The 25,655-nt window shown below is 41.3% G+C and overlaps 1 protein-coding gene across 1 annotated transcript in view; it reads right to left on the bottom strand.

Annotated features, from left to right (window-relative positions):
• The window catches only part of SULT2A1 (sulfotransferase family 2A member 1), a 56,336-nt gene extending 34,585 nt beyond the window's left edge, over positions 1–21,751 (bottom strand). The window contains exon 1 of the mRNA XM_063112701.1: positions 21,616–21,751. Coding sequence (XP_062968771.1) covers positions 21,616–21,751 — 136 coding nt within the window. The remainder of the gene's footprint in view (positions 1–21,615) is intronic.
• Between the last annotated feature and the right edge of the window lie 3,904 nt (positions 21,752–25,655).

The following is a 25,655-nucleotide window of genomic DNA, read 5'->3' as shown; positions in this document are numbered from 1 at the left end:
ACCTCGAGAGAATTATATTAAGTGAAACAAGTCAGGCACAGAAAGAGAAATACCACATGTTCTCACTTATTGGAGGGAGCTAAAAATTAATATATAAATTCACACACACACATACACACACACACACAAACCGGGGGTGGGGAAGAAGATATAACAACCACAATTATTTGAAGTTGATACAACAAGCAAACAGAAAGGACATTGTTGGGGGGAGGGGGGGAGGGAGAAGGGAGGGAGGTTTTGGTGATGGGGAGCAATAATCAGCTACAATGTATATCGACATAATAAAATTAAAAAAAAAAAAAAACATTGTGTACCTAGATTTTATACTATTACCCACTTTATGAAAGAAATAGTTTTGAGTTTCTGTCTAGCTCTCTCTTTTATTTTATTATATTCTAATTAATTTATATTTATTTTATTGAAAAATAATATATTAAATATATTTGTGGGGTGCTGAGTTGACTATCAATACCTGTGTACAATGTGTGATGATCAAACCAGGATAGTGAGCATGTTCATCATGATAAAATGTAATCGTTCCTTGTGTCTGGTAGCAGGTTTCTTGCTAACCCCCTCTACCTCCCCGTCCCCCGCAGGATTATTTCCGTACCTTTGGGTATACATTCAGTAGTGGGACTGCCAGATAACATGGTAGTGTTCTATCTCCATTTAAAGAAGCCTCCATCCACTTTTCCATAGTGGCTGCACTAATTTACAGTCCCACCGACCGTGTTTAAGGGAACCCCTCTCTCCACATCCTCGCCAGCATTTGTTATTCTCTGTCTTTTTGATAACAGCCAGTCTAACTGGGGTGCGATGATATCTCAAAGTGGTTTTGATTTGCACTTCCCTGATGACTGTGCTGTTGAGCAGTTTTTCATGTACCTGTTGGCCATTTGTATATCTTTTGGTGAGAACTATTGGCTTCTTTGCCCATTTTAAAAATAGGATTATTTGATTTTTTTTATTGGTTATGAACTTTCATGAAATACAAAGCTGATCGTCACCCCTTGGGCCCAAGATGTGAAGGCTGGATTCATGCTGGTAGCATACCCGTTACCACGAGTAGCATTTGTACCCTGCGCCCCTCACCAATTAGCCCCTAGCTTCCTCCCTTCCCCCTTTCCCACTCATACATGGAAACCAAAAACGAGCAGGAGTAGCTGTTCTTATATCAGACAAAATAGGCTTTAAACCGTAAAACATAAAAAGAGACAGAAAAGGCCACTATACAAGGATTATTTGATTTTTACTGTTAAATTGTTTGAGTTCCTTGTATAGTGTGACTATTAATTCCTTGTCCGATACACACTTTGCAAATGTTTTTACCCATTCTGTAGGTTGTCTTTTCACTCTGCTGATTGTTTCCTTTGCTGTACAGAAGATTTTTAGTTTGATATAATCCCATTTGTTGATTTTTCCTTTTGTTGCCTGTGCTTTTGGGGTCTTATTTATAAAGTCTGCCCAGTCCTACATCCTGAAGTGTTTCCCGTATGTTTTCTTCTAGGAGTTTTATGGTTTCAGGTCTTATGTTTAAGTCTTTAATCCATTTTGAGCTGGTTTTGGTATAGGGTGAGATGTGTGGGTTTAGTTTTATTCCTCTACACATGGATCTCCAGTTTTCTCAGCAACATTTATTGAAGAGACTGTTCTTTCCACAATGTATGTTCTTGGTGCCTTTGTCAAAGATCAGTTGGCTGTAAGTATGTGGGTTGATTTCTAGGTTCTCTATTATGTTCCATTGGTTCATGTGTCTGATTTTATGCCAGTACCATGCTGTTTCGGTTACTACAGCTTTGTGGTATAATTTGAAGTCAGGTAGTGTAGTGCCTCTGGCTTTATTTTTATCTTTTGCTCAAGATTGCTTTGGCTACTCAGGGGTTTTTGTTGTTCCATATGAATGATAGGATTGTTGTTTCTATTTCTGTGAAGAATATCATGGGTATTGTGATGGGGATTGCATTGAATCTATAGATTGCTCTGGGAAGTATGGACATATTCATAACATTATTTCTTCCAATCCATGAATGGGGAATGTCTTTCCATCTTTTGATGTCCTCTTTAATTTCTTTCAGCTGTGTTTTGTAGTTCTCATTTTAGAGATTTTTTGCCTCCTTAGTTAAATTTATTTTTAGGCATTTTATTCTTTTGGTAGCTATTGTAAATTGGCTAGCTTTCTTGATTTATTTTTTTGCTTGTTCATTGTCAGTGTATAAAAATGCTACTGATTTTGGTGTATTGATTTTGTATCCTGCAAAGTTATTGAACTTGTTTATCAGCTCTAGGAGTTTCTTTGTAGAGTTTTTAGGGTTTTCTATATATAGGATCATGTCATCTGCAAACAGGGACAATGTGAATTTGTCTTTTCCAGTTTGGATTCCCTTTATTTCTTTCTCTTGCCTGATTGCTCTAGCTAATACTTTCAAGACTATGTTGAATAGGAGTGGTGAGAGCAGGCATCCTTATCTTGTTTCTGTTCTTAAAGGAAAAGTTTTTAGCCTTTCCCCATTCAAAACGATGTTGGTAGTAGGTTTGTCATAAATGGCTTTTATAGTGTGTAGATACTTTCCTCCTATACCTAATTTGTTAAGAGTCTTTATCATGAAGGGATGTCAAATTTTGTCAAATGCCTTTTCTGTGTCTATCAAGATAATCATAGCTTTTGTCCTTGATTTTGTTGATGTGCTGTATCACATTTATTGATCTGTGCATGTTGAACCATCCTTGCATCACTGGGATGAATCCCACTTGATCATGGAATATAATATTTTTGATGTCCTCTTGTATTGTTTGATAATAACTTATTCAGGATTTTTGCATCTGTATTCATCAAGGATAATGGCCTGTAGCTTTTTGTCTGTGTCTTTGTCTCATTTTGGTATCAGGGTGATACCAGTCTCATAGAATTAGTTTGGGAGAATTGCCTCTGTTTCAATTTTTTGGAATAATTTGAAAAGGATTGGTATTACTTTTTCTTGAAAGGTTTGGTAGAATTCAGCAGTGAAGCCATCTGGTCCCAGGTTTTTCTTTGTTAGGAGACTGCTGATTACCCCTTTAATCTCATTGCTTGTTATTGGTGTTCAGGTTTTCTGTATCTTCTTGGTTCAGTCTTGGTAGTTTCTATGTGTCCAGAAATCAATCTCTTTCCTCCAGGTTTTAAAATTTGTTGGTGTAGTTGTTCATAGTAATCTCCAATGATTCTTTGTATTTCTGTGGTATACGTTGTGTCTTCTGTTTAATTTCTGTTTTTTGTTACTTGGGTCTGCTCTCTTCTTTTTTTAGTCTGGCCAATGGCTTGTCATTTTTATCTTCTCAAAAAACCAACTTTTTGTTTTGTTGATCTTTTGGATTATTCTTTTGGTCTTTATTTCATTTAGTTCTGCTCTGATCTTAATTATTTCTTTCCATCTACTAATTTCAGGATTAAGCTGTTCTTGTTTTTCTAGTTCTTTGAGGTATAATGTTAGGTTGTTTATTTGAAGTCTTTCTATTCTTTTGATGTAGGCATTTATTGCAATAAAATTCCTTCTTACTACTGTTTTTGTAGTGTCCCATACATTTTGGTAAGTTGTGCTTGTATTTTTATTTGTTTCAAGAAATTTTTTGATTTCCTGCTTTATTTCTTCTTTGACCCATTGGCTGTTCAGGAGCATGTTGTTTATTTTCCATGTATTTGTATAGTTTTGTAAGTTTTGTTTGTTGTTAATTTCTAATTTTATTCCATTGTGGTCTGAAAATATACTTGACATGATTTCAATCTTTTAAAATTTGTTGAGACTTACTTTGTAGTCTAAGATGTGGCCTATCCTGGAGAATGATCCATGTGCTGATGAGAAGAATGTATTTTCTGTTGGATGAAATGCTCAGTATATGTCTGTCAGGTCCATTTGGTTAAAAGTGCTGTTTAAATCCAATATTTCTCTGCTAAATTTTTGTCTAGATGATCTTTCCAATAGTGAGAGTGGTGTGTTAAAGTCCCCAACTATTACTGTGTTGGGGTCTATCTCTCCCTTTAGATCTAATAACAGTTATTTTTTGTATCTGGGAGTTCCAATGTTGGGTGTATATATATTTGTGATTGTTGTATCTTCTTGCTGCATTGATCATTTTATCATTATATAATGCTCTTCCTGGTTTCTTTTACAGTTCTTGGTTTGAAGTCTATTTTATCTGATATAAGTCTGGCAACTCCTGCTCATCTTTGTTTCCATTTGAATGGAATGTCTTTTTCCATCTCTTCACTATTAGTCTGCATGTGTCTCTGTTGGTGAAGTGAGTTTCTTACAGGCAGCATATAGTTGTGTCTAGTTCTTTAATCCATTCAGCCATTCTATATCTATATTCAATGCATTTACATTTAGCGTTATTATTGAAAGGTATTGCCTTGTTCCTTCCATTTTATTAATTTCTTTATGGTTGTTTAATATATATTTTATTTCTTTCTTTCCCTTTTAATGTTTATATTTGCTGTTGGTTGTTTTTTAAAGATAAGATACATTTTCCTTTTCTCATTTGCGTATCTATTCTACTAGCAGTTTTTATTCATTCTTATGTATTTATGGTGATATGTATCACTCTTTTGATTCCAGATGTAGGACTCCATAAGGATTTGTTGACGGGCTGATCTTGTGGTTGTGAGTTCCCACAGTTTTTGTTTGTCTGGGAAAAATACTATTTCTCCTTCATTTTTGAAGGAAAGCTTTGTTGGCTGTAGTATTCTTGGTTGGCAGCTTTTTTCTTTTAGCACTTTGAATATGTCATCCCACTCTCTCCTGGCCTATAGGATTTCTGTTAAGAAGTCTACTGTTACTCTGATGGGAATTCCCTTATTCGTGATTTGATGATTTTCTCTTGCTGTTTTTAGAATTTTCTCTTTGTCTTTGACTTTTGACAATTTGACATGTCTTGGGGAATCTTTTTGGGTTGAATCTATGTGGGGATCTTTGAGCCTCTTGGTTCTGTAAGACCATATCTCTCCCAGTACTTGGGGAGCTTTCAGCTATTATATCATTAAATAGGCTTTCAATGCCTTTTCTTTTCTCTTCCCCTTCCAGTACACCCATAATATGGATGTTTCTGCACTTAAGGTTATCAGAAAGATCTTGTATGTTTTCTTCATTTTTAAAAAATTGCTTTTTCTTTGTTTTAACTGTGTTAATTCAAAAAACCTGTCTTCTAGTTCCGAAGTTCTTTCTTCCACTTGTTCTAACCTGCTGCTTATGTTCTTGGTTGTAATTTTTATTTCATTGAATGAATTCTTTAGTTCCAGGATTTCTGCTTAGTTCTTTTTTACTGTTTCTGTGTCTTTGTTGGATTTCTCATACATGTTTTGGATTTTCTTTTTTATTTCATTGTGACTTCGATTTTTTCATCCATCATACAAGTTTCCTTAGTACTGCCTTTTGGGATCCCTCTTCAGGCAATCCATCAATTTCTTGTTGTTTGGGGTCTGGTGTTAGAGAATTGTAGTCTTCTTTTGGGGGAGTCATGTTTCCCTGTTTTTTCACGCTTCCTGTATCTCTGCATTGACATCCAGGCATCTGGTGGTGCAGTCACTTCTTTTAATACTAGGAGTGGTTTTTGAAGTGAGAGAACCTTTCCTGTAGAAGTTGTTCTACACTGACAGTTGGGTTGGGTATTTTAAGTGAATGTGGTAGTGCAGCCTTCTTGCAACTTCTCCAACTGTATTCAATCTTGAGGTTGTCTGTGGCTGCCTTTGTGGCTTAAGTGGTGAGGCCCTTGGCAGTTTCTTGTTGCTGTGGGTTTCTCGTTGGGGTGGATGATCTGCTGTGGGTCAGTGAGCAGGTGTATACTGGTGCGGCAGGTCCTGGTTGCTGGATCATCTTTTGAGCCTGGAGCAAGCTTGCATGGATGCTGCAGGACCCAGTGGATCTCTAGAGGCATGCTGTGGGGAGGAAAAGCTACTACCCAAACAACCGTTGGTCCAGGAGTAGATGTACACAGGTGACGCAGGGCTTGGCAGTTCTGCAGGTGGCTGTCTGATCAGCTGTTGAGCTTGGTGCAAGCCTACAAAGGTGCAGCTGAGCCCAACATCTCTGTTGAGGCCTGCCTTGCGGTGCCAAAACCCCTGCCCAGTCCACTGTTGGTCTGGGAGCAGGTATATACTGGCAAAACAGTTCGTGACAGCTCTGTAGAGGGCCACTCTCTGGCTCTGTGGAGGGCAGCAGGGGGAAGAGGGGCTACTGCTTTGCTGACCATTGGCACTGGCACCCATGGGCTCAGCAGGTCCATGGGTTGTATAGGGTGGTTAAATGTGGGCAAGGGGAATAACCACTTACTGGTGGTATCCCTTCCCACCTGGTTTACCTGCCCTTCTGGGGGGGAGGGGTGGGAGAGTTGTGTGGGCTCTGATGCCAGGGTCTTGGTCCCTCTGTCTGGCGTAGCCTCCAGGTAGCTGTGGTTGTGGTCCTGCTGGTGCCCTACTAAGGGTCACAGGTGGAGGTGTGGCTACTCCTGGACTGGCTGTGGGCCAGTGCAGGCACCTGTGGGTTCAGTGGGTCTGCAGGCTGTGCAGGGTGGGCACACGTGAATGTGGGGAACTGCCACATCTTGGCAGCTTTTCCATTCAGCTGGTCTGCCTTCTCACCTGGATGGAGGAGGGAGTGCTGCCTGGGTTCACACACTGAGGTCTTGCTCATTCTGTCTCTCCTGGGCTTCAGGCATCCTGGGCTGTGGTCCCACCGGCACCTGTGTGAATGCAGTAGAATGCAGGTGGGGCCTCCGGACAAAGGGAGTCAGTCTCACCAGGTCTGGGCAGGGCGAACTCCAGCTGTGTGTTCTGGTCCAAGACAGTGCTGCAGGAGGAGTTTTCCTCTTCTTGGGCTTCCACTAGGAGGCTGTGCAGCTACACTAACTCCCAGCTCCTCTCCAACTGGGCCTTTGTCCCCAAAAGACTGGGATACTCCCTTGTAGTGGGGACCACTGGCATTTATCGAGCTTGCCTTTTTATTGTCTTTTCGTGCACAGAAGTTATAAATTTTGATGTAATCCATTTGACCGATTTTTATTTTTGTTGCCTGTGTTCAATATGACTTTGGACCCTACTTCACTACCTTTATATGACTTGTTAAATTCAACAAAGACCTCTTTGTTACTAAATCTGATCATTTCATCTCACTCATCCTCTGGCTTCACCCGTTAGTAGTGATCAGCACAGCGATCAGAAAGAAATTCTTTCTTCTTGAAGATATGATAACAGTGTCTGCTGGTTTCCTCCTAACTCTCTGGATTTTCTTGTTCAGGGTCTTCAACTTTTTATCCCCTTCCCCACCTAATCTATCCTTTTGAGGAAAATTTGATAGTCTTGGCAATTAGCAGAGTACAGGATGAACAATCAAGTGAGGAAGCTGGTGTAGCCCCAAGTAAGCATGAAACAAAAGCAAGACAAAGTAAACACCAATGAAATAAACAAACCCCGAACACCAGGAGAGTGAATTTTACCATCTCCCAACCCACTGGTATCGAGTAGACTAACACAACCCTGATTTGGCACCATTTTGGTCTATTACACTAAATTTAAATAACAAATTTCTCAGTATCACTTGTAGCATGAGGCGGTGGTGGGATCTAATTCTGGCCAAGGAGATGTAAAAACAAGTCAGTTTGGGATCTTCCAGGGAAATTCTAAATTTCAGAGTATTCTTCTGCCTTTTAAGGCTCTGCCAGATCAACATTAAACATCATTCAAACATTATGATAGGCCTTGGCCCTTTATCTTTTTCTTATTTCCTTTAAGATGTCCAACCACATCTGAAAATCTCTTGAGAGAGGGAAGACCCGGAAGGCTACTGCTTTTACAGGAAGAGGTATGCTGACTTCTTTTATTTTTCCTCCAATGAAGAAATATTTGATAGTATCAAAGCTCCCTGGAATCTTCACAACTTCATTCAACCAGTCTCAGAGGGCAAGTACATTCCTCTTGGTACCTCAGAAACAATATTAAACAATACAAATGATAAACTAATTTAGGACAGAGGGAATCGCCAAAGGAGCATTCCAACCATTAGATGCTCTGGGTGTTGCCATTCTGAAATTTATGGCTGGTAACAGTATACTTAGAACTTTATGGAGTGATACCAATACAACGGAAAGACGTTTTCATGTGTTAAACCTATGTATTGTTTACAAATAGAGGGATTAACACTGACCTGTAGGGCAAGTGTCAACGAGTTCCTGCGATCCTGGCTGCTTGTCTACATACTGCTGAGCATGGCACCCATTAGCTCTGCCCCAAACCTTGCAACGATCATGAACTTCTCTCTTCCTCAACCTTCAATCCTGTCAATTACCAAGTTGCTTTTTCTTTTTTTTTTTCTTTCTTTCTTTTTTTGTTTTTGGTAGCTGGCTGTTACGGGGATCTGAACCCTTGACCTTGGTGTTGTTAACACTGCACTCTATTTATTATTATTTTTTAATTAATGTGTAATAATTGTTCATATGTATGGGGTACAGAGTTATATTTCAATACATGTATACAATGTGCGATGATCAGATCCATCACCACAAAAATTTATCATTTCTTTGTGATGAGAGCATTTGAGCTCCTCTCTTCTAGCCACTGGAAAACATACAATAAATTACTGTTAATTATAGGCAGCTAGCACTACTGCAGACCACTAGAACTTATTTTCTTCTCTAGCTGTAATTTTGTATCTGTTAACCAACCTCTCCCTCCTGTCCTTCCCAGATTCTAGTAACCACAGTTATACTCTATGAGATCATTTTTTTTTTGTATCATCAATTAACCAACCTCTCCCTCCTATCCTTCCAAGACTCTAGTAACCACAGTTATACTTCTATGAGATCAATTTTTTTTTTGGCTCTCACATATGAGTGAGAACCTACAGTATTTATCTTTCTGTGTCTGACTTATTTCATTTAACATAATATCTTCCAGGCTCATCCATGTTGCCACACGTGACAGGACCTCATTCTTTTTTATGGCTGAGTAGTATTCTGTTATGGACTACATTTTCTTTATCCAGTCATCTGTTTATAGACACCTAGGTTAACGTCATATCTTGGCTATTTGAATAGTGCTACAATAAATGTGGGGGTCAAGGCATCTTCATATCTTGCCTAGACTGCTGAATAGCCTCCTAACTAGCTCACTCTTACTTATCCAAAATCCCCTTAAATTTCTTTAACAATCTTACTCAACACCCCTTTAAATTTTACTTTCTTTTTTACATCATAAAATCTTGCTCAACAATCTTATAATCTTACTCAGCACCCCCTTTAAATTTTATTATTTTTAACATCTTATTTACAATCTTTTTTAGTAATTTTTTATTTCATTTTATTTTTACTATTATTATTAATTTATTTTTAACTGTCAAATAAAAATGGTATATATTGATGGTGTACAATATGATGTCTTGAAATATGTATATACTGTATTGTGGAATGGCTAAATCAAATTACTTATTCAATAATCTTACAATCTTTTTTGTTTTAATTTATTTTATTTACTGAATCAAAACAGATTATACATATTTTGGGGGTTGAACATTGAAGTATGTTGATTAAATCAATATTACTAGCATATATATTGTTACAAATTGTAATTATCCTTTACGCCCCTTGTCCAGTCTCTCCCCTTCCCCCACTCACTTCCCCCTCCCCCCTCTAATTACCCTAGATTTCTCCTCTCCTTCTGAACGAATAATGGGTACTCTTAATTTGTTGCCTAGATGATCTGTCCAATGCTGAGAGGTGTGATCGGGTCCCCCAATATTATTATAGAGCAGATGCTTCTTCTGTCACTCTGAAATGGGCTTTGTGGAGAGAGACATCCTCTTCTTTTCTTTATCTCTGCTGGTGACTCTCCTTGTGTCAATGCAGTCCAGTGGTTGGCAGACCATCTGCATGGTGGAACATGATACTTAGCTGCTTTCGTGGCAGCCGTGGTAATTGTGGTGGCTGTGGTGGGCCACCCACATGGAAGTGATGTTTTTGGCATGCTCCTTGGTGCTGGTGTTGTGCCTGGTTGTGGGGTGTGTCTGGTCCCCTTCTCCATGCCTCTGGTCGCTGGGTGGGCCCTGAGGCACTGGCATGGTTTGCCTGGATATGGGAGTGGGGTCCGGTCCCCGGCTCCAAGACTTCGGTTCCCAGGCAGGCCCCAAGGTGTTGGCAGTGTGCCTGGGCTGGAACGAAGTTTTTGTCCTTTGCTTACTTCTAACACGGGGGAACTTCCTGTGGGAATCAGTACTTTAGCTGTGTGGTTGAGTTAAATTGCTGCTTTGCTGCTGTTTCCCTAGGGAAAGCTTCTTGTGCAGCTCAGAGTTTAATGGTTAACCTTATAGGTACTTCCAGCTCTCCAGAGACTGAGTGGATCTGTGTTGTGTAGAATCTCTGATCTGGGCCTGAGTTTTTTCATCAGACTGTACCCTATGCAATTCTCCATTCCTGATCAGTCTCCTCTGAGTGGTCCTGTGCTGATTGGGGGTCAGCTTGGCTGTCCTTGCTGTGTCCCAGTGTTCCCCAGGTGGGCCTGGCTACCCCACTGCCTGTGCTCCAAACACTTCCCATGGGACGGGCCTTGGGCTGGTCCCTTGCGATGACTCACTGGCCTCTGAATGTCTCCCTTTTTTCAGTTGTTCTGGCTCCTCGCTCTTGCGTGGGTCCACGGGAACCCTATTAGTGGTATTGCTGTCCTTGGAGCGACCAAGTCCCTCTTCTCCCCTGCTGCCTCCGAGTAACTCCATCTGAAGGGCACAGCTGCGGCTTCTGCCGGCTCCTGCTCCATGTGCTCATCAGCTCAAGCTTTAAAGCAGCTGTGGGCCGAAATGCTCAGAGTAGTCTTTTCTTTCTCTCATCGTGGTTTCTCCCGCCTTCATGAACTCCATAGGTCTCTTCTCCTCTTCCCCTGAGCTCCAGCAGCCCCAGCTTGGCTGATGTTACATTTTTACAGTCATAAGTTGGTTGATTTTCGGGAGAGAGTGATGCTGGGAACCGTCTATTCCACCATCTTGACTGGGACGTAACAATCTTACAATCCTACTCTACAATCCCCTTGGATTTCTTTAACATTGAATGGCCAGAGTAAATGTTTTGGAACTAAAATTATGCTGAAGCCACTCTCTGCTTAAATCCCTTTTTAAAAAGGTTGTAGTAAAACACACATAATATAAGGTTTACCATCTTAACTTTTTAAACAATGTGTAGTTCAGTAGTGCTAAGTATATTCCTGTTATTGCTCAGCCAATCTCCAGAACTTTTTCATCTTACAGAACTGAACTCTATACCACTTAGACAGCAACTACTAGAGGAAAACATAGGGGAAAAACTATAAGAAATTGGTCTGAGCAGTGAATTTTGAGATTTGACCCCAATGGCACAAGCAACAAAGGCAACAATAGACAAATTGGATTACATCAAAGTAAAACACTGAGGTTTCTCAAACAGCTATAGATAGAGCTACCATACGATCCAGCCATCCCACTTCCGGGTATATATCCAAAGGAATGGAGATCAGTATGTTGAAGGGATACCTGCCCTCCCATGTTCATTACAGCTCTATTTACAATAGCCAAGTTATGTAACCAATATAAATGTCCATCAATGGATGACTGGATAAGGAAAACGTGGTATATATACAGAACAGAATACTAGCCAGCCATAAAAAAGAATGAAATTTTTCCATTTGCAGCAACATGGATGAGCTTGGAGAAAATTACGCTAAGTGAAATAAACCAGGCAGGGAAAGAGAAATACTGTATGTCCTCACTCATAAGTGGGAGGAAAGAAAAGAAAAGAAAAGAAAAGAAAGAAAGAAAGAAAGAAAGAAAGAAAGAAAGAAAGAAAGAAAGAAAGAAAGAAAGAAAAGAAAGAGAACCACAATAAAATGTTGAACTTTCAGAAGGACAGAACAGACCTATAGTTACTAGAGTTGAGAAAGGGGGGTTAGGGAGTAGCTGGGTAAGGGACACAAAGAATAATTATGATTTGTAATGATGAACATGCTAATAATATTGATTTGATCATCACATACTGTACACAAATACTGATAGCCAACTCTGTACACCATAAATATGTATAATCAAAAATAAACAAATAAAACAAAACAAAAAATAAATCACAAAAAAATACACTAATAGCTAGGGAAATAGATTTGTGTGAATTTTTGAGGCCACATGTATAGAGTGGCTTGATGAATATTTAATTAAAACTATACAGTGCCTCAGAATTAAGACTATATTCTAGTATGTATAATGCAAAATCAAGGCATTCATGAAAAAGAATGAAATTCTGCCATTCTCAGCAACATGGAAGAGTTTGGAGAAACTTATGTTAAGTGCAATAAGCCAGGCACAGAGGGAAAAATACTACATGTCCTCACTCATAAGTGTGAGCTAAGAGAGGAAGAAGGAAGGAAGGAAAGACCACAGTGGTGTGTTGGGCCTGTAGAGGGAGAGAGCAGACCTAGGGGTGCCAGAGGTGGGGGTGGAGAGATGCTGGGAAATAATTGGGTTCAGGGACATGAGGAATAATTGCAATTTGTGGTAATGGGCATGCTGGTAGTATTGATCTTATCACATCTTGGGCACAGGTGGTGATGGTCAGCTTTGTACCCCATGAATATACATAATCAATCAAAAAAAAAAATCATGGTATTCCTTGAAGCAGTTAATTCTGATAGAATAAAATGTCTGGTTGATAATGATGATTATATTAATGTGATAATTTTTAAACAATGCTAAGAATATTTTCTTATTTTGTTGTGGCACACATCTTTCAAATTTACTTTCCAAATTTAAATGTGCTATTTTTTTTTTGTGGTAGAGATATCGGTTTATTAGACTTACAGGTGGTGCTGATGGTGGCTGGCCAGCTAGAAATCCACGCAGCCATGGGGTACATACAACAGTTATATAGTAATCAGATCAAAATAGAGGTGTTTGCATGCTTACATGCCCCTCACCCAACTCAGAGCTTGCAGGAGATCTGACTGAGTATATAAGTTAACTTACTTGTTGCCTTCTTGGAGCCAGAGTAGTTAACATGAGTGTACTAACTCCATTTAGAGGTTTCAAGATGGCGGTGGCTGCGTCAGTTGGCGCAGAGTAGGTGAGGTAGAAAAGGCGGCCACTGGGCCTCAGGCAGCCGGGAAACTTGTGGACCTTCCTCTGGCCATCTCTTAAGGGAGGACTGCAGCTGCTGGCCGGTCGTGGGGGGTGACTGCCACTTTGCCGCCGGCAGGAGAGGCTGCCTCACTTACAGGCAACAGCTTTGAAGTGTGGAGCAGGAAAAGAACTGTTTCTTAGCTGCAAAAGCGAGTCTCGAAACAGGGAACACGGTGCCAGGGCTGCTGTGGATGCAGCCAGGATCCCGGAGGCTGGGGCCGCGCTGAAGGCAGCCAGCTGCCCTATTCAGGATTTGAGGTTTCAGGCCGGCATTAAAGAAGATTCCTGGGAGCGCCTGAGCCGCGCCACAACTGAACAGCCCAAAGCGGCAACGGCCGAGAACGGGGAAGGCGACAAACCAGAGGCAGAGAGTGAGTGCCCGACCTGGCACAGCCCTGTGAGTGACCCCTGCCCAATCCCTGTTCGGGGGGCTGATGCCCACCCAGCTCCCGCCTGCATCACCGGTTCACACACCGTCATTTTCCCAGGTGCTGGCAGCTCCGCCCGGGTCGGCTCGGCCGTCACTGAGCCTTCTCACTTGCTTAGCCCGGCGCGGGGCTTCCCGGGGCCTGCGGGCCGGCCTCCCCTCCCACTCCCTCCGCGGTTCTCTGGCGGGGCTGGTGGTGTGGGGTGTCCCAGGCCAGTGTCGGGAGGGCAAGGAAGTATGGGCGGGCCGACTGTCACTCCACCACACCCTGGACTCCGCCCCTGGTAAACTTCCTGTTACTGGGAGGCAGATAACATCTCTGCGGCCACCAGTTCGGAAAAAAGCCTAACCAATTTCTGGTTGGGAATAGTGTGGTAGGAGAGTTCCCAGGTCCACTTGAACCTGCCGGAGAGCTGGCTGCAGGTGGGTGCTAGATTCGGTCTATGCCGGGGGGATACAAAGGTGAACAAGTCCCAAGAAAGATCTACACAGTGCTACAAAGGCACTCAGAACGACTGGTCGTCTGTGCCTAGCAGAAACCTGGCAGACTTCCTGGGCGAAGCGGTGCTGAGCAGGGTCTTGAAGGCCCAGCTGATAGACAAGGGTTGCAGAAGACACGCCCCAGCCCAACACAGTGTGCACAGATTGGGGAGACATGCGGTCAGGGAGGCGGAGACTCGACAGAAACCACACACCCTGTGGGGTCGCCACTGCACTCATCCAACAGCCTGGGCCAGAGCACATGGAACAGGGAGAAGTCCTGCACAGGAAGTGAAAGCTCAACAGAGATCACACACCCTGTGGTATGTGATCCACCAGCCCAGCAGAGTCCAAGCTGACCAGAAAAGTGGCTCCCCGGAGAAGCCCAAGACCTGAGGCAACCACACACACAAGGCACTAGAGGCCAACTGAGCAGTCACAGAGGTAGCCATACAAAATTGGCAACCACAGCAACATCCTAGTTAGTCATTAGTCTCAAACCGGTGGACTGTGAAACCCCCTGCCACAATGAATAAACACCAAAAAAAAGATACCAGAAATACAAAAAATCAAGAAAGTACACCACCAAAAGTTAATAAATCTCAAACTCTAGATCCTATAGAACAAGAAGCCCTTGAAATGACTGACAAGGAATTTCGAGTGGTAATTCTAAGGAAACTGAATGAGATACAAGAAAACTCAGCTAGACATCATGCTGAAATGAGGAAAAGTATACAGGATCTGAAAGAGGAAATGTACAAGGAAATCAATGTCCTGAAAAAAAATGTAGCAGAACTTGCTGAACTGAAGAAGTTATTCAGCGGAATAAAAAACACAACGGAGAGTTTAACAAGCAGGCTTGTGGAAGTTGAAGAGAGAACCTCTGAACTTGAAGATGGGCTGTTTGAAATAACACAAGCAGACAAAAATAAAGAAAAAAGAATCAAGGACATGGAAGAAAATCTGAGAGAGATATCAGACAACCTTAAGCGCTCAAATATCCGAGTCATGGGTATTCCAGAAGGGGAGGAAAATGGAGATTCCATTGAAAACATATTCAACAAAATAGTGGCAGAAAACTTCCCAGGTATAGGAAAAATCACAGATCTTCAGATCCAGGAAGCTCAACGATCTCCAAATGTATTCAACCCAAAAAAGCCTTCTCCAAGACATGTCATAGTCAAATTGGCAAAACTCAGAGACAAAGAGAGAATCTTAAAAGCTGCAAGAGAGAAGTGTCAAATCACCTATAAGGGAGCCCCAATCAGGCTAACATCAGACTTTTCATCACAAACCCTAAAAGCTAGAAAGGAATGGGATGATATTTTCAGAATACTAAAAGACAAAGATTGCCAGCCAAGAATACTCTACCCTGCAAGGCTATCCTTCCGAAATGAAGGGCAAATAGTATATTTCTCAGACAAACAAAAACTGCGGGAGTTCACTACCACATGACCACCCTTAGAAGAAATCCTCAAGGGAGTACTGGGTTTGGTTCCTGAAAAATAACTACCACTGCCATAAAAACCCAAAAAAATCTATACCCGCTAGTATAATAAAAATGGCATTCATGAAGAGAAAACAAGCAGACAAAAACACTATCTACAACCTAAGGAACCAACAAGCACAGAAAACAAACAGTAAATCAGAAAGCAAGGAACAAAAGACACCTAAGACAGCCAAACAACAATCAAAAAAATGCTAGGAATAAATCAATACCTTTCAATAACAACTCTTAATGTAAAAGGCTTAAATTCCCCAATCAAAAGACACAGACTGGCTGACTGGATCAAAAAGGAGGACCCAACTATATGCTGCCTACAAGAGACCCACCTCACCCATAAAGACTCACATAGACTAAGAGTGAAAGGATGGAAAAAGATTTACCATGCAAACAGAAAAGAAAAACGAGCTGGAGTAGCTATTCTTATATCCGACAAAATAGACTTTAAACTAAAAACCATAAAAAGAGACAATGAGGGACACTACTTAATGATAAAAGGACTGATCCATCAAGAAGACATAACAATCATAAATATGTACGCACCCAATGTTGGAGCAGCCAGAGTTATAAAACAAACTCTATTAGAGCTAAAGAAGGAAATAGACACTAATACCATAATAGCAGGGGACCTGAACACCCCACTGTCAATATTAGACAGATCATCTAGGCAAAGAATCAGTAGAGAAACACAAGATCTAAACAAGACTCTAGACCAATTGGAATTGGCAGATATCTACAGAACATTCCACCCAACAACCTCAGAATATTCATTCTTCTCATCAGCACATGGATCATTCTCCAGGATAGATCACATATTAGGTCACAAATCAAGTCTCAATAAATTCAAAAAAATTGGAATTATCCCATGTATCTTCTCAGACCACAATGGATTAAAACTAGAAATTAATAACAAACGAAACTCTGGAAACTATACAAACACATGGAAATTAAACAGCATTCTACTTAATGACATATGGGTCCAAGAAGAAATCAAGCAGGAAATCAAAAAATTTATTGAAACTAATGAAAACAATGATACATCATACCAAAACCTGTGGGATACTGCAAAAGCAGTATTGAGGGGGAAATTTATTGCATTAAACGCTCACTTCAGAAGAATGGAAAGATGGCAAGTGAACAACCTAACACTTCACCTTCAAGAACTAGAAAAACAAGAACAATCCAAACCTAAAGTTAGCAGACGGAAAGAAATCATTAAGATCAGAGCAGAACTGAATGAAATTGAAAACCAAACAATAATTCAAAAGATCAACGAATCAAAAATTGGTTTTTTGAAAAGATAAATAAAATTGACAAACCATTAGCATGGCTAACAAAAAAAAGAAGAGAGAAGACTCAAATAACCAAAATTAGAAATGAAAAAGGCGATATTACAACTGATTCATCTGAAATACAAGGAATCATTCGAGACTACTATAAACAACTATGTGCCAACAAATTGAAAATCTGGAGGAAATGGATAAATTTCTGGACACACACAAGCTCCCAAAACTGAACCATGAAGACGCAGAAAATTTGAACAGACCAATAACAATAAAGGAGATTGAAGCTGTTATCAGAAGGCTCCCAACAAAGAAAAGCCCAGGACCAGATGGATTCACAGCAGAATTTTACCAAACATTCAAAGAGGAATTGACACCGATTCTTTACAAATTCCAAAAGATTGAAACGGACGCAAATCTCCCAAACTCATTCTATGAAGCAAACATCATCCTGATACGAAAACCAGGTAAAGATATAATCAAAAAAGAAAACTACAGGCCGATATCCTTGATGAATATAGATGCAAAAATCCTCATTAAAATACTAGCAAACAGAATACAGCAACACATATGTAAAATTATTCATCACGATCAAGTGGGATTCATCCCAGGGATGCAAGGTTGGTTCAACATACGCAAATCAATAAATGTGATACACCATATTAATAAACTCAAACACAAGGACCATATGATCATCTCTATAGATGCTGAAAAAGCATTTGATAAAGTACAGCACTCATTCATGACAAAGACCCTCTATAAGTTAGGTATAGAGGGAAAGTATCTCAACATAATTAAAGCCATATATGCCAAACCCACTGCCAATATCATCCTGAATGGGGAAAAGCTGAAAGCTTTTCCTTTAAGAACAGGAACTAGACAAGGATGCCCACTCTCACCACTCCTATTCAACATAGTGTTGGAAGTACTAGCCAGAGCAATCAGAGAAGAGAAGGAAATAAAGGGCATCCACATTGGAAAAGATGAAGTCAAACTGTCCCTGTTTGCAGATGACATGATCCTATATATCGAACAGCCTAAAACCTCTACAAAAACTCTTGGAATTGATAAATGATTTCAGCACAGTAGCAGGATACAAAATCAACACACAAAAATCAGTAGCATTTTTCTCCAATAGTGAACAGGCAGAATGAGAAATCAAGAAAGCCTGCCCATTTACAATAGCCACCAAAAAAATAAAATACTTAGGAATTGAGTTAACCAAGGAGGTGAAAAATCTCTATAATGAGAACTACAAACCACTGCTGAGAGAAATTAGAGAGGATACAAGAAGATGGAAAGATATATGCTCTTGTATTGGAAGAATCAACATAGTGAAAATGTCCATACTACCCAAAGTGATATACAAATTCAATGCAATCCCCATCAAAATTCCAAAGACATTTTTTTCAGAAATGGAAAAAACTATTCAGACATTTATATGGAACAATAAAAGACCATGCATAGCCAAAGCAATGCTGAGCAAAAAAAAATAAAGCCGGAGGCATAACACTACCTGACTTTAAGCTATACTACAAAGCTATAATAACCAAAACAGTATGGTACTGGCATAAAAACAGACACACTGACCAATGGAATAGAATAGAGAATCCAGAAATCAACCCACACACTTACTGCCATCTGATCTTTGACAAAGGCACCAAGCCTATTCACTGAGGAAGGGACTGCATCTTCAGCAAATGGTGCTGGGATAACTGGATATCCATATGCAGGAGAATGAAACTAGATCCATACCTCTCACCGTGTACTAAAATCAACTCAAAATGGATTAAGGATTTAAATATGCACCCTGAAACAATAAAACTTCTTAAAGAAAACATAGGAGAGACACTTCAGGATATAGGACTGGACACAGACTTCATGAATACGACCCCAAAAGCACGGGCAACCAAAGGAAAGATAAACAAATGGGATTATATCAAACTAAAAAGCTTCTGCACAGCAAAAGAAACAATTAAAAGAGTTAAAAGACAACCAACAGAGTGGGAGAAAATATTTGCAAAATATACATCTGACAAAGGATTAATATCCAGAATATATAAGGCACTCAAACAACTTTACAAGAAGAAAACAAGCAACCCAATTAAAAAATGGGCAAAAGAGCTAAGTAGGCATTTCTCTAAGGAAGATATACAAATGGCCAACAGACATATGAAAAAATGCTCAACATCACTCAGCATCCGGGAAATGCAAATCAAAACCACACTGGGATACCATCTCACCCCAGTTAGGATGGCTAAAATCCAAAAGACTCTGAACGATAAATGCTGGCGAGGTTGCGGAGAAAAAGGAACTCTCATATATTGTTGGTGGGACTGCAAAATGGTGCAGCCTCTATGGAAAATGGTATAGAGGTTCCTCAAACAATTGCAGATAGATGTACGATACGACCCAGCTATCCCACTGTTGGGAATATACCCAGAGGAATGGAAATCATCAAGTCGAAGGTATACCTGTTCCCCAATGTTCATCGCAGCAGTGTTTACAATAGCCAAGAGTTGGAACCAGCCCAAATGTCCATCATCAGATGAGTGGATACGGAAAATGTGGTGCATCTACACAATGGAATACTACTCAGCTATAAAAACGAATGAAATACTGCCATTTGCAACAACATGGATGGACCTCGAGAGAATTATATTAAGTGAAACAAGTCAGGCACAGAAAGAGAAATACCACATGTTCTCACTTATTGGTGGGAGCTAAAAATTAATATATAAATTCACACACACACACAGAAAACCGGGGGGTGGGGGGGGAAGAAGATATAACAACCACAATTACTTGAAGTTGATATGACAAGCAAACGGAAAGGACATTGTTGGGGGGGAGGGGGGAAGGGAGGGAGGTTTTGGTGATGGGGAGCAATAATCAGCCACAATGTATATCGACAAAATAAAATTAAAAACAAAAAACAAAAAACAAAAAAACTCCATTTACATGCTAATTAATTTACTCAGGGCTCCAGCTTCCTACAGTTCCCCATTTGTCTCATAGGAGACGTGCCTTTCCTTGGGTAAACTACCTTGGCCAGGGATAGTATCTATTTAAGGTCTAGATTATGAAATAAAAACCAGACTGCAAGTATTTCTGGAGTATTCTGATTATGTCAATGAGACTAAAAGACTACTGTAGATTCAGGTTGAAACTTTTAAATCTCCAAGGCATTTCCAGATTCATTATGTCAAATATAAACATTAAACACGTATTCATTAAATGATGGTGTTCATATCTAAATATCAGTAATAGGATAATTATAAAACAAACTACATGGTTCCTCAGATATGCTACACACTTTCCTACTTTGGTGTCTTCTCACCATATTTGTACCCAGTGTCCTCTCCCAGCTAAGCTTATCCTTCAAGGCCCACTCAATTACCAACACTTGTATTACTCTTTCTGTGATTTCCTTCCTTGGAGTTGTTTCTGTTACCCTGCTTCTGTAAAACCTCGTATTTAACCTCTCTTATGATGCATTTTACAAGGCATTATAATTTTCGTAGGTATTTGCCAAAGACTTTATATTTCTTGAAGAAAAGGTCTAATGCTGACAGATTTTTGTATCCCCAGCACAAAGCATATAACCTGACACACCTGATTACTATTAGGCGTCATGGCCGGCTTAACATCAGCACAGCCAGGTTAAGCAACTTTCCCCCTTCTCCCCCTCCTCTTTCCCTTTTCTGCTCCAGGAACTGAGATTCCTGTCCTGGGAAGGGGTAAACATTACTGTTATCATCAAGGGAGTGTCTTGTGGGTTGTGTCTAGCAGGCTTCTGGCTGGAATGCTTTGTAGTGAGATAGTGGCTAATTGGGACCCTATGACTTCACCAACTAGATGTTATCGGACCACAAGGACTATGTCACCTTGCGTACCACTGATTTCAAAATTGCCTATTCCTTGGAACCCTCCCTAAAATTCTTAAAACCCCCCTACTTTCTTTAGTTGGGGGGAATGGATCTGGCTCAGTATCCCCTCCACATTAGTGGAATAAAGCTTTTTGGCTGAAATGGCGCCTAGCTTGGGTGTCTCTCTCTTCTCCATCTCGCTGAACCTAACATTTATCTCATACGTATTTGCTGAATGAATGAGTACACCATCAGGCAAGAGAGTTGTCTCATCTCAGATTTAAGGCCAGAATGAATGATCATCCTGTGACTTAGAAAGCTGTTAAATTAAATACTGACAAGCCACATGGGATCATTTTGCTGGATGATGTTTCTCATCTGTTTGTGGATGTTTTCTATGTGAACCAATTGACCTGGACTGCAAATAAAGTTAGTAATTCTTGCTCTGTCTTTCTTATATGCATCACATTCCTGTGCTGCCTAACAAGCATAGGAAATATCAGGTCTGCCGCTTTCTCCAAACTCCTGAAGATAATTTAGTGTATAGCATCATGCATTTTAGAGTTATAAGGTCACTGATTTAAAACCCAGAATACATCCAGCCCAGCTACTACCAAGCCACCACCAGAAGCTTCCTGCCCTCACCCTGCCCCTCCTGAGCTGGAGAGGGGACCTAGGACCTGGTGGGGGTGGGACTGAGGGTCTCAGCCATGCACCCTGCCCTTCCCCACCCCCCATCCAGCCTAGCTTTGACCAACCTGTTGCAGGAAGTACCTTGGGCTCCTGAGTTGTGGTGGGCCTGGTGCCCCCACCCCACCCCCCTCCCACTGCTCTGCAACAATGTCTACTGAATGAATGAGGAACATAGTCACGGCCTTCTCAGTTCACCATCATGTCTTCTTACCTGATTTGGGGTAAGTCACTATTACTACATCTTCATCCTTCATCACAAACTCATCACGTACTTCTTTAATTCTTTCAGGTTTGTAACTCATTTTAGGGAAAGCTATCCCTTCAAACCACACATAGTCTTCTGACATGATGATGAGCTCTCTGTGCTGGTGTTAGGGTTTCAACTCTAGCCTCTGCCAGAGGTTGTGGCAACTGCTGGGGGGATCACATTTTATAGTGGAGACAAAAAAATCATTAATCTCTTATCAGTTTGTTGTGAAATTTACTGGCTCATTAACAGAGGTAGACATTGGAACTGATAATCAAAAGGTTGATGATATTGAGCAATTATGAGCTGACTCAAAGAACATTCTGGGGGTCATCATGGGAGGAAACCAGAAATCCAGTAACAAGCACAAGGACATAGAAAAATTTTATTAATAAATCTTATTTTAAAACAGTTTTAGATTTATAGAAAATTTGCAGAGAGTACAGAGAGTTTCCATAGTCCATACCTTGTTCATATTTACTTAGTTTTATACCTAAGTCCTTTTTTTTGCCCCAGGATCCCATCCAGAGTAACACATTGAGGATCACTGTAGTCTAGTACGCAGTGTGAACTCAGGCTGGAGTTGCCCCAAACTGGCAGCAAGGGATTTTCACTAAGAGAGCCCCCCAAACCTTATCGAAGTGGGGTTGGTTGGGATTCCAATGAAAGAAGCACTAAACACCAGGGTGATCAGTCCAAAGCATTTATTTTGGGAGTTTACTTGAGAGTGGGCTGCAGTGACCCTGAGATGGACAGAGATAGAAAGGGATGTTCTACCTAGGTATGTCCTCAGCAAGGAGATAGGGTATGACATTTGCATGAGGGTACAAGAAATTTGGTTCAGTGCTGGGGCCAGTTTCTTTCAGTGTTTTGAGTAACAACCCTTTGTCAATTCATGGGAATGTTCAAGGTCCTGATTTGGTTCAAGCCTGCAGGGCAAAACATGCAGTTGGCCAAGTCACAGAGATGTCAAGGCACCCTGTGTGTCTCAATCAGGACAACAGAAAAAGCAGGGGGACCTTGTGGATTCTACAATTCACCCCACTGACCAGCTCTTATAATCTCACAAGCTCACCCTTTCCACGATGTTCCCTGAGCTGACAGGAAAGGGTGGGATTGCCTACAAGGCCCTTTCCCCTAACTTTATGAAAACCCCACACGAGCAGTAACTACACGTGCATGTTATAAGACCTATAATCACAATTTCTAACAGGCTTATTATTAAAGCTTTCCACCAAGGACCCCATTCCTAAAACTATGATTTTATTGTAGACCACCAGGAGTCACCCATCATGTGGTTGACCAACTGCAATTGCTTTCATAGATGAAGGAGAGAGATTGACTAACTTTAGCTTCTTTTTCTGGAATATATACAAAACATTCAGTTTTCTAAAAGGGCACTGGTTTCCCTTGTGCAGCTGTCAGCATGTCTAGAGCAACTCAATTCAGTGGGACCTTGTTCTTCATCGTGGCCGTTTCAATATTCCAAGCCTCCAAACCATGCTCGGTGTTATTCAAATCTGTGCAGACAAATTTTTGAAGGGCTTACACTTTTTGCGTGATATTAATAGAGCTTCCAGAGGCACAAATACAGTCAAGTGATCTTGAAGTACATGAATTCCTTTTCCTTCCTTTGTTTTAACTTCTCAGCTAATACTTGCCTGTATGCAAAAAGTACCTAGAGTTGTGTTCTAAAATGCAGCTTGAGTTCTGTAGCTCTGCAGTCAGCACTCAGTCTTCCTGTGTGAGTCAAGGGACTTAGCTAAAACCACAGCCTGCCAACAGTTTCCTGTATAGGTGAGAGACTGACGTGCTTTCCAGCAGGCATTGCAGTAACCACCTTCAACCATATCCTCTGTCTCTGTAAAGCTCACTACCCAAAGTCAAACCACCTGCTAAAGACCCCCGATTTAGGGGACTCTGCCTGGATACAGGCAAAAGAGCCAATAGAAACGCTGCTTGCTTTGTTCTCCCTGCATTCAATGCCCAGATATTTGGAATGCAAGTCCACCTGGGTCTGCTGGCATAATAAATCATCTGACTTCTCCTTTTCTCTGAGTGACTGTGTCTCCTTGACGACTCCTTTCTGTAACAATCCCATCAAGAATAAATGAACCTGCTCCACTGACCTCTGCAGATGAGCTCGTTGAGGGGTACAGGGATGGTGTAGAGATTCTGGATGCACCCAAGAAAAGCCGAGAGCACACAGTTCAAGCAATCCCAGGGTAAATCGGGGCAGAAGTTCTGGCATAGGGCAGTTATAAGGAGCCCTAGATACCTGGTGTCTTTAGAGTGGTTCCTTTGTTCCCAACAGACTGTCCCAACCCAGGAGAACATCTCTGCTGTAGGGGTGAGCTACTCAAAGCCAGAATGATCCCCACTGCCAGGATGTGGTGGTCTTCAGGGCAGTTCTTGCTTTGGTGGTTGTTTTCCTGCTGAACTTGTTTAGGGAAAAAGTTACATCATGTCCAGGGTTGCCCATTGTTACAGCCCACTCACGTTTGCGCAGAGATCCAGTCTTTGCCCAGTAGTGGTTCAGTCCACCATGGAATTCCTCCTTGGCTACTCAGTGTCATAAGACTGCACACCCAGCAGTTAGATTGGCCTTGCATATGGGCTGTGCGATGGGCCCACCAGACCAGGAAGACATTTTCCGTGGATATCCATGCACTAGTGGGGATGATATAACTGCAAAGAAAAAGGCAGCTCAAACTAACAGCGGAAAGACAACAATTTATTAGGAACACATAGGAGGAGGTGTCTCCTGTCCCTCTTGTATAATAAAACTGGTATTAGACCTCTCCCCACTCCTCCACAATAATCTTGGAGTCCCTGAAAATCTTCCAGGTGGGCTATACCAGAACTTCCATCCCATGGTGGGAGGCTGTGTAGACTCCATGGTGACAGGGCTGGGTGAAATCTACTGCAGAAATGCCACCGCAGTGCCCACCAGGATGGGGGCACTGCCTGCCTATTGCCAGTGCGTCTCCTTGGCCCTTCATTGACAAGCAAGGTGAGGGTCAGGTCTGGGGTGGTGGTGGTGTCCTGCTTCAGGGGAAGAAGGACACTGGCACTTTCCATCCCAGATCCCATCTCAAACTTCCTTGTCCAGGCATTATGGGACAGGAGGAAGGCACAATCAGAACATCTCATGTGGGACTGAGTTCTAGGCTTATGGCAGTGTCTGATATTCCCTGCAGCCACATGGCTTGCACTGGGCTCTGACATCTACCAGACGTTCATAAGCAGAATTTCCTCCCATAATTGGGGTCTCATTCAAGGTAGGTACAGCTTCCATTAAAACTACAGCCTGATTTCTCAATGAGGGGAGTCCTGTCAAGAGCTTAGTTTGTTCCTTTAAGAGGCCGTTTTCTCTCTCTATAAGTCCTTTTCTCTGTGAGTTGTAGGGCAGAGAAAATTGCCATGTAATGCCTTCTCTTTTTTGCCCAATTTGTTTTGTTTTGTTTTGGTGGCTGGCTGGTATGCAGTTTTTTGCCCAATTTTGGATTAGGGGATGTGTGAACTGTGTTTCCTGCTAACAGGTAATGGTTTTTTGGTTACCAGACATAATTGCAAGCATTGCAGCCCTACAAAGGTTTGTATTTTTTTAAAAAACTGTTTGGGGCTGTTGGTACGACTGTCTTGTCAGTCACTGCCATCTGCAAAACCTAGGCCTGACCTGACCAGACCATGTCCAGGAGTTTTCCAGTGCCTCTGGTCCCTGGACTTTCTGCAGGTTGCCAGGCCATTCTCAATGGCAGATGCTCTAGGACTTCCTGGGTAGGTTTCTGCAAGAGACTTAAATCTGGGGAGGTTAGCAGAATATCATCCACATAATGTCCCCAGTAAATACTGGGCATATGACCTAAGATGGCCAGGTCTCTAGCCACCAAACCATGGCAAATAGTGGGGCTACATAAGTACCACTGGGGGAACAACTGAAAGGTCCATAGTTAGCCTTCCCAGGTGAAGGCAAACATGTCCTGAGACTTTGAATTTAAGAG

The sequence above is a fragment of the Cynocephalus volans genome, chromosome 10 (assembly GCF_027409185.1).
Source record: "Cynocephalus volans isolate mCynVol1 chromosome 10, mCynVol1.pri, whole genome shotgun sequence".
Lineage (NCBI taxonomy): Eukaryota > Metazoa > Chordata > Mammalia > Dermoptera > Cynocephalidae > Cynocephalus > Cynocephalus volans.
This window is presented reverse-complemented; position numbering and strand designations above follow the sequence as displayed.